This window comes from Nerophis lumbriciformis, linkage group LG05 (genome assembly GCF_033978685.3).
Source record: "Nerophis lumbriciformis linkage group LG05, RoL_Nlum_v2.1, whole genome shotgun sequence".
Taxonomy (NCBI): domain Eukaryota; kingdom Metazoa; phylum Chordata; class Actinopteri; order Syngnathiformes; family Syngnathidae; genus Nerophis; species Nerophis lumbriciformis.
This window is the reverse complement of record NC_084552.2, coordinates 38111911-38123353: the sequence shown is the minus strand read 5'-3', so window position 1 is coordinate 38123353 and position 11443 is coordinate 38111911. Positions and strand designations below refer to the sequence as shown.

General features: G+C 38.6%; 1 protein-coding gene, 1 long non-coding RNA gene and 12 other non-coding genes across 35 annotated transcripts; 13 read left to right on the top strand and 1 right to left on the bottom strand.

Moving 5' to 3' along the window:
* Window positions 1–865: 865 nt before the first annotated feature.
* On the top strand, window positions 866–9074 carry LOC133606440 (uncharacterized). 22 transcript variants are annotated; one of them, XR_012050453.1, is made up of 22 exons: window positions 1001–1185; window positions 1720–1750; window positions 2634–2663; window positions 3354–3419; window positions 3586–3665; window positions 3848–3892; window positions 4087–4133; window positions 4303–4352; window positions 4513–4560; window positions 4721–4770; window positions 4932–4981; window positions 5144–5193; window positions 5356–5399; window positions 5561–5594; window positions 5765–5805; window positions 6015–6057; window positions 7229–7245; window positions 7448–7497; window positions 7652–7716; window positions 7886–7934; window positions 8196–8232; window positions 9005–9074. It is a non-coding gene; the product is annotated as an uncharacterized lncRNA (long non-coding RNA). The 22 variants fall into 22 exon arrangements; XR_012050442.1 differs by having other exon boundaries at window positions 5885–6057; window positions 7229–7278; XR_012050443.1 differs by having other exon boundaries at window positions 1002–1185; window positions 7229–7278.
* LOC133607009 (small nucleolar RNA SNORD29) lies at window positions 4163–4225 on the top strand. Its single transcript, XR_009815342.1, has one exon. It is a non-coding gene; the product is annotated as a small nucleolar RNA SNORD29 (small nucleolar RNA).
* On the top strand, window positions 4385–4446 carry LOC133607010 (small nucleolar RNA SNORD29). Its single transcript, XR_009815343.1, has one exon. It is a non-coding gene; the product is annotated as a small nucleolar RNA SNORD29 (small nucleolar RNA).
* LOC133607011 (small nucleolar RNA SNORD29) lies at window positions 4593–4654 on the top strand. The gene has a single exon (XR_009815344.1). It is a non-coding gene; the product is annotated as a small nucleolar RNA SNORD29 (small nucleolar RNA).
* Window positions 4803–4864, top strand: LOC133607012 (small nucleolar RNA SNORD29). The gene has a single exon (XR_009815345.1). It is a non-coding gene; the product is annotated as a small nucleolar RNA SNORD29 (small nucleolar RNA).
* Window positions 5014–5075, top strand: LOC133607013 (small nucleolar RNA SNORD29). The gene has a single exon (XR_009815346.1). It is a non-coding gene; the product is annotated as a small nucleolar RNA SNORD29 (small nucleolar RNA).
* LOC133607015 (small nucleolar RNA SNORD29) lies at window positions 5226–5287 on the top strand. Its single transcript, XR_009815348.1, has one exon. It is a non-coding gene; the product is annotated as a small nucleolar RNA SNORD29 (small nucleolar RNA).
* On the top strand, window positions 5432–5493 carry LOC133607016 (small nucleolar RNA SNORD29). The gene has a single exon (XR_009815349.1). It is a non-coding gene; the product is annotated as a small nucleolar RNA SNORD29 (small nucleolar RNA).
* Window positions 5633–5701, top strand: LOC133607017 (small nucleolar RNA SNORD30). The gene has a single exon (XR_009815350.1). It is a non-coding gene; the product is annotated as a small nucleolar RNA SNORD30 (small nucleolar RNA).
* On the top strand, window positions 5837–5962 carry LOC133607024 (small nucleolar RNA SNORD22). The gene has a single exon (XR_009815356.1). It is a non-coding gene; the product is annotated as a small nucleolar RNA SNORD22 (small nucleolar RNA).
* Window positions 7315–7385, top strand: LOC133607022 (small nucleolar RNA SNORD31). Its single transcript, XR_009815354.1, has one exon. It is a non-coding gene; the product is annotated as a small nucleolar RNA SNORD31 (small nucleolar RNA).
* On the top strand, window positions 7534–7604 carry LOC133607023 (small nucleolar RNA SNORD31). Its single transcript, XR_009815355.1, has one exon. It is a non-coding gene; the product is annotated as a small nucleolar RNA SNORD31 (small nucleolar RNA).
* LOC133607019 (small nucleolar RNA SNORD31) lies at window positions 7753–7825 on the top strand. The gene has a single exon (XR_009815351.2). It is a non-coding gene; the product is annotated as a small nucleolar RNA SNORD31 (small nucleolar RNA).
* arl2 (ADP-ribosylation factor-like 2) lies at window positions 9071–10374 on the bottom strand. Its single transcript, XM_061960400.2, has 5 exons — window positions 10158–10374; window positions 9829–9939; window positions 9562–9724; window positions 9416–9496; window positions 9071–9362 (listed from the first exon to the last, which is right to left on the bottom strand). Exons 1-5 carry the CDS (start codon window positions 10220–10222, stop codon window positions 9228–9230), a joined length of 555 nt encoding a protein of 184 aa, XP_061816384.1. The 5' UTR covers window positions 10223–10374; the 3' UTR covers window positions 9071–9227.
* Window positions 10375–11443: the final 1069 nt, after the last annotated feature.

Sequence of the window (11443 nt, the reverse complement as noted above, 5' to 3'; positions counted from 1 at the left end):
TCAGAGTATATACATTTAATTATTTACAACCCGGGGGGTGGGATGTGGAGGGGCTTGGGGCAGGGGGGTAGGTTTAGTTGATATCAGCACTTCAGTCATCAACAATTATATCTGAGAAATGGACATTGAAACAGTGTATGTCTGACTTCGTAGGATATGTACAGCGAGCAGTGCTAACATGCTATTTAGGCTAGCTGTATGTATTGCATCATTATGCCTCGTTTTAGGTATGTTTCAGCTCATTTAATTTCCTTTACTTATGTAATCTGTGTATTTAATGTATATTTGCATGTCTCATGACACATTATCTGTATGTAATACCGGCGGCATTTCTGATAGTTGTTTGTGTGCCATATTGTTCCGGACCACAGCAAACGCTACCCAGCTTGCAAAGATTGTAATAAATCCATTAGAAGAACACAGCCTGCCGTTTGCTTTAACTTGGACACACACATATATACCTTTGGCCATTCTGAGCCAGTAATTTCCATAAATTATCTCATCCTGTGTGAAGCCTCCATTTTAGTAATGATTTCCAATGTTGCAAAAATGTGTAGAATATAAATTGTATAATACAACATTTCTGTCAACAAATATTTGCGTCAGCCTTTGATAGTAGGCTAATATAGCTATTATAGACACTTACATCATGTGTTGCCTTTCATTATAACACGTATATAAGGTTTTTATTTTTTTGCGGCTCCAGACAGAGTTTTTTGTTGTTGTATTTTTGGTCTAATATGGCTCTTTCAACATTTTGGGTGGCCGACCCCTGTTCTATCCCATATATTTTTGTCAAATGTTTTAAGATGAATTAAAGGGAAAGCGGTAGAAAAATCGATGGATGGTCACTAAAAAGTCCCTGCAATTCCTCGTATACTCGACAGGTGGCAGCAGCTAAAGTTATTGACACACGAAGAAGAACTGCAACGGCTCCGTCTAATACAGATATTTATCATCTTATTCCCAACTATCGCAAGGTGGTAATTACACAGCACTTATCTGACTGCTGCGCACACACTATTAAAAACCTCAAGGCAAGGCAGCTAATATGTAGTTTGAAGGCGTTGAAGACCTCTCGAGGTTGGGTAACGTATGGCAGTGTGGGAGGAGTCTCAGTGCGGTTATAAATGGCGGATGAAGCGTTAGATCGGTCCATTTCCTCCTTCTTTTTGGCTCGGTCTGGTAGGTCCTCTCTATACTAATCTGGGCTTTTATTAGTTAACATTGTTTGTTTCGAACTCGCCTAACGTGTTTTGCGTCTGACACATTTCGATGTGCCTTTTTCTTGTCGACACCTTCAGCCATTCTTCGTGATTAGCTTCCTTGTTGTCGGCGCAGCTTAGACCGCCATCCGTTACCATCCGACCTTACACTACTTTTTAATTAGTCTCAACGGCAGTTATCTGCAGTTGTTGAGCTATTAACTGCAATTTTTAGCTTTTATGTCCAACATTTTTCTCGTTGTTTTGCTGTACAGACTCGCGTTTTTTAATGCTATGCTAGCGATGCCTCGTGTCCGCCCACGTGACATGGTGCAGCTAACAGCGTCTCTCAATGATGATACTTTTCACAGACCTGTTCTGAATGACTGTGATTGCACTTTACAAGTTCTGATTTGAGACGTTATATTAAAGAAATGCTAATATCAGGAGTGGTGCTAGCATGTTAATAAATTGCAGGCACATGGCGACAGCTTACATGTTCTCCTATTTTCAGGTGCAAAATGAAGACTCTCCATAAAAGCCAGGTAGTTTGAAAGTAAAACTTTCACTTCTGATTGATGTGAATTTTGTGCCTTTTTTGCAGAGCAGTGTTTCTCAAACTAAAAAAAGCACACCCTCACAAGACACGTGGGCTCTTTGATTGATTGAGAAGTTGGACAGTTTTAAAAAGGCAAATGGATGGCATAAAAGATTTGTTTCCACTGTGGTCCATTAAATCATCACATTTGATACATTCATTAATAAAAGATATATAACCTGTAACATGCATATACATTTTGTAAAGAAAAAAAGGTTAAATTATGTACGTATACATGTCAGGTGATTTGGAAAATGATATGCGGAAAAATGGGGGGGGGTATATACACTATGTACATGACTATGCACATGTTGACTCAAAGAGTGCAAAACGGAATGAGAAAATATATATGCACTATAACCACACATAAACCTGTTTGATGCTTAGAAGAGTTGCTGGGAATCAAGTTTGGTTCAGATCAGGTAGAGGTTGAGCTGAGCCATGACTTTATGGCCGTTTTAAAATTTAGTAGGGAAGTTTGAATTTTTTCTCAAAGTATCACCATAATGACAAACTTCAAAATGCAGTAACATAGTAGGCCAAAGTGTTTATTTAAAACAAGGCAGAACATTTTTTCCCGCCACTAACAGATTGAATATGGGAAAATAAAACACTATTTTAATAAAGTGATTATTTGGCGTACCACAAGATGGAGCCCGTGTACCACACTTTGAGAATCACTGCCCTTAACTATCATGCTGCAATGATGTGAACTGAACTCTCTCACTGACTACCATAGATGACAATATTATGTAATCTGAGTAGCATGTAATGCACTGTAAATGTATAGCTTTTAAAATGCCTTTTTAATGACTGCAGTTTATGCATAGGTGGCTGGTTGGATTTCATCTGAATGTCTGGTATGTTCCAACTCATTCAAACTCCGGCCCTTTCCACTAACTTTTGTTCTGTCCATATGAGAGCCTATCCAAATATGATTTGTAATCTGCCCCACTTTTATTTTGTTATGCCAATATTTGTATACAAAACCTTAACATATCACACCACATGATGTCTAAGAAGCTCCATTTGGTAAAGGTTACAAAACTAGTGTATCAAAGAAAATTAAGTCTCATGACTAGGACACATAGAATTGCTTGTATTGGACTGTTATTGTGCTTTGATGCAGTCAATGGTCTACATTTTTAATCCATTGCTTGAATTAAAGGCCTTAAATGTCTTAAAATTAATTTTTTGATGGGCTAAATAATTGTCTGCAGTCCGGTCAGAATTTTAAGTCTCAGATTTGACTTGCAAAAACTTGCAGACCCTACACGGTTTGCGTGCTTATCAATTATTTGTCAATTTCAAAAGCTAAAACCAACTTCTATAAAATTGAAAGGCCTCACAGATTGCAGTCCGCCTTTGTTTTGATAGATCAAATGTTTGTGGACAGGGCTTATGTAAACATGGCTCATGTGATGATTTTAGAACTCTCTCTTACTGAATGGTTTTGAAGAGACTTCTTTACCAGATTCTGAAGCAGACCTGGGGTTTTGTCTTAGAATATTTATGTTGACACTTGGATAATAAATCTCTCATTCCTGCAGATAAAAACACTCCAGGGACTTCACAGAAGGACTGCATCCTCGTATTCTACTTAAGGTGTGTGACTGGTAAGACATGGAAAATATTTCAGTAAATGGTCAAAATGATGTTTCTATGTCAAGCACATGCCTGAAGATAATGATGTCAACATTCACTCTGATTTTGCTTATCTTTCGATTTGCCCTATTTAAATGGGTTCGCAGTAGACCTAACTGCATTCTTTTGTCTGTCTAGATGACTGCCATCAGATTGGAAACATCCTATGATCTGACTCTTAAGGTTGGACAGAACCTTTATCACATGGCTCTGAAAAGGTCTGAATGGCTGATCAATTGATGCATATTTTCTGTGGTTAAATATGATGATCTGATATTCTTTGACAAGCATATGCCTGAAGTCCCTGATGTCAATTTTGCATCTGATTTGTTGTGCAAGACAACATGTGAGAAGTGACTCTTTTGCTGTTGAAATAAGCTCAGTTCTTTTTGTCTGTTAGCTGGAAGTCAACCCCACAGATGAAGGGATGCTGATGGTACATAATGTAAGTTGTAATGATTTTCATTACTCTAGTTGAAGACAGTTGGAGAGGATGAAATGGGTTGAATCCCAAAAACAGCTGGACGGCTAATGTCACATGGCAGTTTTGTCACCAAAGCCCTGATCAGACTACTTTGGCATCCTGTTATTTCAATTTTCAAGTGCTGCTGGATTTAATGAACATTATTCCACCTGCAGGGATTTGAAAGCACTACGAAATGCAACAAGTTCATTTCAGTTTTGAGGTAAGGTCCAAGTGTTTTTTTCCTCAATCGTGCAATGATGAGTCACTAGCTCACTTTGACAAACTGTGAAACGACATGAACAACTGAGCACTTTTTTTTCCTTTTTTACCCCCCTTTCTTATAAACATGTAGTTGAAATACAAATGGAAACATGTTTGTATTTTAACAGATGCAAAAGTAACGGTGGCTGTAGCGGGGAGAGTTGATTGCGGTTTTGAGGTAAGGTCCAAGTGTTATGTTTTTCCTCAATTGTGCAATGATGATTCACTAGCTCACTTTGACAACTGTGAAACGACATGAACAACTGAGCACTTTTTTCAAAACTTTCTCTCAACATGTAGTTGGAAGTACTAATGGAAACATGTTTGTATTTTAACAGATGCAAAAGTAACTGGCTGTAGCGGGGAGAGTTGATTGCGGTTTTGAGGTAAGGTCCAAGTGTTATGTTTTTCCTCAATTGTGCAATGATGATTCACTAGCTCACTTTGACAACTGTGAAACGACATGAACAACTGAGCACTTTTTTCAAAACTTTCTCTCAACATGTAGTTGGAAGTACTAATGGAAACATGTTTGTATTTTAACAGATGCAAAAGTAACTGTGGCTGTAGCGGGGAGAGTTGATTGCGGTTTTGAGGTAAGGTCCAAGTGTTATGTTTTTCCTCAATTGTGCAATGATGATTCACTAGCTCACTTTGACAACTGTGAAACGACATGAACAACTGAGCACTTTTTTTCAAAACTTTCTCTCAACATGTAGTTGGAAGTACTAATGGAAACATGTTTGTATTTTAACAGATGCAAAAGTAACTGTGGCTGTAGCGGGGAGAGTTGATTGCGGTTTTGAGGTAAGGTCCAAGTGTTATGTTTTTCCTCAATTGTGCAATGATGATTCACTAGCTCACTTTGACAACTGTGAAACGACATGAACAACTGAGCACTTTTTTCAAAACTTTCTCTCTTAACATGTAGTTGGAAGTACTAATGGAAACATGTTTGTATTTTAACAGATGCAAAAGTAACTGTGGCTGTAGCGGGGAGAGTTGATTGCGGTTTTGAGGTAAGGTCCAAGTGTTATGTTTTTCCTCAATTGTGCAATGATGATTCACTAGCTCACTTTGACAACTGTGAAACGACATGAACAACTGAGCACTTTTTTCAAAACTTTCTCTCTTAACATGTAGTTGGAAGTACTAATGGAAACATGTTTGTATTTTAACAGATGCAAAAGTGGCTGTAGCGGGGAGAGTTGATTGCGGTTTTGAGGTAAGGTCCAAGTGTTATGTTTTTCCTCAATTGTGCAATGATGATTCACTAGCTCACTTTGACAACTGTGAAACGACATGAACAACTGAGCACTTTTTTCAAAACTTTCTCTCTTAACATGTAGTTGAAGTACTAATGGAAACATGTTTGTATTTTAACAGATGCTAAAGTGGTGGTGGCTGTAGCAGACTGAAGGCGAGTTGACAGACATTAGCATACACACAATCCCAGCTGATTATGATGAGACATTTTTGGAATCTCGTTCGTCTGATCTCTTGATGAGAAATGGAATTCTGACACAGCATGACCTGATAAAAGTAGTCTCACTAAACTGCCACAAATTTAACCATGCTGTCTTTCTACAGATGTGACATTTTAAGAAGCTGTTTACTCTAACCTGGAGCAGGTGAGTCAAAGCTCACTTGATAAAGTAGTTTCCTTGGTGATGAGATCTGCACATGTCTTACGCCTTGTGTGAATGCCAGACCTGCAAAGGTGAACCCACTGGTGTTGCCAGGGCAACAAGGGGACAACTTGTTGGGGTTTCCAACTGTCTGAAAGGAAATTACGTTAGCAGTTTCCTATCAAGAGCTGCTACTAATGAGATGTTTGCAGGTTGATGGCCGCCGCATGCTGTTGGCTTCAGCTGTGAGTTGAGGTGAGTAGATGTTTCTGTTCAGACTAACGGTATAATAAATCAAGGAAACATTCCAGATGGTTAGGAATCCAGTTAAAATGTTTAATGATCGGAGAAAAAAAACGTCATTTATGCATTTTAAGAAACGGTGTCCCCCTCCAGGAAATTGTGTCGGCGCAGTGGCACCATTAGGCTTGGGAACATGGCGGAAAGCAACTACACGGAACTTCCCTTCTGAGTACGGAGTTAATCACTTTAACTTAATTTACTCTTAACTGCTGTAGTGTTCACTTGTTATGAGCACACTGCTTTTAGTGACTGGTGTGGACAATATTGGCGATGTAGAAATGTGTCCCACAAAGTATACCGTGAGGACAAATTTGATGCTGTCATTTTAGATGTGAAAGTAATTGTCCTTAATGAGTTAATGCCGCAGGCGATCTGTACAGATTGTTGCCACAACTTGTTTATACAATATTTAAGTTTACCTGGATGTTTTCTCATTTCATTCATAATTTTGTCAGTTACTAAAAGATCAATCAACCTAGCTAAAATGTTTTGTTAATATGTATCTATAGCCTTTCATTAAACATAACAAATTACATTGTCATTCACAGGAGGTGGAGGAAATAATCGATTTTTTAAATTTTTTTTATTATTTATATGCATCGCAATTGGGACGTGGATGATTATAAAATCGATTAGTAAACGATCATTTGTAAAGTAACGCAGGTTCGACCAGCTCCTTTATATAATAGGGCACTTATATTCCAGTTTTGCACACTTCCATTAATTAAATGTGAATTACCTATTACAAATGCACTTGTAATAAGTTTCAAGTGAAACATTTTAAATCGCATCAATATGCACCAATCAATTTTTGATCGAATTGTAAGGTGGCCAAAGATTCCCACCTCGTTCACGCCTAACAATTGCAAATCGTTATTCAATACTGATAAAATATTTATTTTTGCCTTAATTGTACTTTTCTGAGCACATTAAAATACTGCAATTAATAATGGCTGTGATAAGTTTCCATACCGCAAAGTCGCCTGTTTTGTGAAAGTGATTTTTCTTTTACCGCCCCAGTCTGAAGATTCATGACTGTTTGGTAACATTACTGATCCACATCAATTTAACCAATTGTCCATAACTGAGTTAACCTAAAATAATGGGAGTTTTGTCACTACAGGATGGTGTATGTTGCAGGTGAAACTCCAATCTGCCCATCTTGTTCTCCAGGTGTGTATGATGTCCATAGTTGCTATCATGTTCTTTTGTGGAAATGATTTTCTTTTACCGCCCCAGTCTGAAGATTCATGACTGATTGGTAACATTACTGATCCACATCAATTTAACCAATTGTCCATAACTGAGTTAACCTAAAATAATGGGAGTTTTGTCACTACAGGATGGTGTATGTTGCAGGTGAAACTCCAATCTGCCCATCTTGTTCTCCAGGTGTGTATGATGTCCATAGTTGCTATCATGTTCTTTTGTGGAAATGATTTTCTTTTACCGCCCCAGTCTGAAGATTCATGACTGATTGGTAACATTACTGATCCACATCAATTTAACCAATTGTCCATAACTGAGTAAACTCCCATTATTTTAGGTTTTGTCACTACAGGATGGTGTATGTTGCAGGTGAAACTCCAATCTGCCCATATTGTTCACCAGGTGTGTATGACATCCCTAGTTGCTGTCATGTTCTTTTGTGGAAGTGATTATTTCTTATACCGCCCCAGTCTGAAAATTCATGACTGACTGGTAACATTACTGATCCACATCAATTTAACAAATTGTCAATAACTGAGTTAACTTAAACTAATGGGAGTTGTCACTATAGGTTGGTGTATGTTGCAGATTAAACACCATCAGCCCAGCTTGTTCACCAGGTGTGTATGATTCAGTGCTTTACTTTCTGTAGGATAGTGGAAATGATGAACCTCTATTCAAGAAGGAACAAGGTCACTCCATTTGACCCAGTCATGGCACTGAGAACCCTGTATGCAGGTGTAAGGTGACCCGCTGGTGTTCTGTGGATAAATAATTAGCCTAATGAATGAGTCCGTATATTCTGATCTATTGCCAGTTATTTGCAGCATAAACGCTTGCTTTTTGCGAGGTATTAAACTATATAACATGTTTTTCTTTAGGGACGTCTGACTCGCTGCTCCTAGCAGTCTTTATTTGGTAAGTAGATATTGTATGTTGCCATGAATTGGCTTGCTGAGTAGAAGTGATGAGCTTTTTTTACTGCCCCAGTCTTGAGTTATTAAAGATTAGTAATCTGTTCGCAGACAAGTATTTTAAGTCAGGGGTGTCCAAACTATTGGGCCACATTTTTCTTTAAGCCCAATGTAGCTCAAGTCCCAATAGCTGACAGCATGCAAAGTAACTGTGTACTTGATTAATTATAGTATAATTGGTTATTAAAATAACTATTTCCCCCGCCCACCTTGTTTACTTCCGTGAAGACCTTTCAAAGTTGTTTTTTAATCGAAATATGAAGCAGCTAAGTGTGGACATTGCTCCCTTGTATGAAGGAATCATTCCACTATCGAATTTTAATGGTTGTAGTTTATGCTGTTTTTAATATACAAAGTTTAATGAGCAGTATGTTTTAGGACAGTGTTTACATTCTTGTGCTGGTTAAATTTTCTCACCATAATACATCTTTTGTTAAGTTATATGTAAATGTTGTGGACATTTTTACATTTATGTACTAATGGCTACTGACTTGTTACATCATACTGCTGACTACTTGTATATGAGGTTACTGGTGTGCTGCAACTTGGACAACCTTGATTTAAGCTTTCAGAAGTGCTGGTTACTTGCAATGTTATACTCTTGCTTTTGGCAGGACTAAACTGTTTTTCTTTAGGGATGTCTGACTAGTCACTGGCATCTTTCAAATTGTAACTCTTCACTGACATTCTATTGACTGCTCCCATTTGTTTTGCAGATGTGACATTGACCAGGCCAGAAGTTGTGAATAAATATGGAATGTTTTTAAAATAAAAACAAAGAAAATATGTCTTGTGGTGGTTGTTTTTTTTTATACTGTGTTACAAAATATGATACATCAAACCTTGAATGGTTATTTAATTGGCATATAATTTAACACTTGATGTAATGGATCACGCTGCATTATGTATGAAAAGCGTCATCAGCAGTGTAATAGTCTTTCAGTCTGCAGTAAAGATCCTTGCAGCAATATCTTCTAGCAACCAGTCCACTCCTGTCAGAAGGTTTTGTCCCGTCACAGCACTGCAGCCAATGATGCACCAGTGGTGGTTTTTGATGTCGTTCAGACCCAGTGCCTGCAAATTACAGTTAGTCTTGAGAACATTACGGGAAGAGGAAAAGCACTAACCTCTTGGATTGCATCTTTAGACAAAGCACCAGGTAAATCCTGCTTGTTGGCAAACACCAACAAAGTAGCACCTAGTAACCTCTGCAAAGAAAAAAACCACACATCAAATTGGTATACTTTGAAGATTCAACCACCGCCTGAGTGACCTCTTCCAGCAGCAGCTTGTGGAGCTCCTGCTTGCAGTCCTCCATGCGTTGTCTGTCTGCACTGTCCACCACCCACACCAGGCCGTCTGTGCTCTCGAAGTAGTTCCTCCAGTACGAGCGCAGAGACTTCTGACCGCCCACGTCCCAAATGTTCAGTTTGAAGCTAAAACGATGCAAAACATGTGTGCAATAGTGCAGTGGGTTTACGTGCTCCATGAACCGGAAGTTAAATGCTCCATCAGCGGTTTTGGGACATGTGCGCCTTACTGTCTGTGCTCCAACGTGATGATCCTGAAGCCAAGTGTGGGCGGGATGGTGCTGACGTCCTCGCCATTCAACTTCTTCACCACTGTGGTTTTCCCCGCGTTGTCCAAACCCCTGCGTGAGCCAGGTCAGGGAATCAAAGGTCAGATGCTAACTATTGTGCTGTTACGAAATGCTTATTTTGAACCATGACGCACTTTCCAAATGCAACTTATTTGCCACTAGTACACACACACACACACAAGCATGGAGTGTTAATTGCATGCACGGCTAAAGCAAGTACACGCCGCTTTAATGCTACTGTTAGCTCGGCTAGCACACTCAAAGGATACAATATCAGCAGTCTCATCTCCCGCTCTTTCTGCTTCATCTTCTTCAGAATAGTCAGTAATCCCATCGCGATGGTGTCTCGGTTTACTGTTTAATACAAGCGATTGTTCTTGATGCTGCTTTCTGCTGTTATTAGCATCTCTTAGGTAGATACGGCCGACAAGAAAGCAGCCACTTGCCAGCTCTATAAGTCCCGCCCCCTACGCCGCGTCCGATTGGTCCAATTTTCACATGTTGATTGATCAGAGATGACGTTGCTTTATGCATAAAAGGTGTGGTCATTGCACGACGCTGTTTCCGGTTATGCGCCCTCCTGTGGCCATAGTACTAATTAAAACTTATAAATGCCTTGGAGTTTATGAATTAATGTTTACATAGAATACGATTTTTTTTTGCTTGAATGTATTGCATCGTGCTGTTTACAACTCCTAAAAATATTGTGACATATATACATAGATACTCTTATGTATGTTTTGCTGGTGCAACTTTCAGTGCGTAAACACATTTGTTAATGCAGCTATACTAGATGTCCAATAATAGCCACACTTTAATTCAGTAGGCTAAAAGGGATGTGCATTTTCTGCCTTAAGCACATTTGCACTTTGGCTAAAGCACTTTTCTTTACTACAATTGTTGCTTTATTCCTGATCTGTCATGCAGCAACCTACTGTTATATATGGGTCTTTGTTTTATTTTTATCTCTCAGCCTGTGTTTTTTTAATTTATATTAAACATGTTTATATTAAATAACTAATAGCTAAAGGATTTAGTCATTATTTACCACTTTTCAACAAATAAAAAAAATCCCCATATGTGACCCCATGATCCGTGGGGGCCCTCTTTAGCGCAGACAAGCTGTGTGTGGAATGTCAATTAATGAATGAGGGGGTTGCTTCATTGAAAATTTCCTGCTAATGTATCCCTCGCCGCTTCCTGCTCTGTCACTAATAATAATATAGTATCAAATTTCTCCAAACATTCAGAGTGTTAGTACTGGGCTGGTAATTAAATGTACTGGGATTTAATCCTGGTCAGTATCATCCGCAACTTTGTTTTAGCATAACACATTCATAAAATTAAATTCACATCGTTTGACGTAAATAAAGTGTGAAAGAATGTTGTAATGAGGGACCACACACAAAAATTAAAATTCTGCGTGAATTGACAGTGTCCTCCTTGCCACTTTTTTCATTCTTGGGAAAAACACATTTGCAGAACCTCAGAAGTGGAGTGTCGAAGTTTTTCGTCAAAGAGACCATTCAAAGTCTGCTACATAAAACGGGTGCCG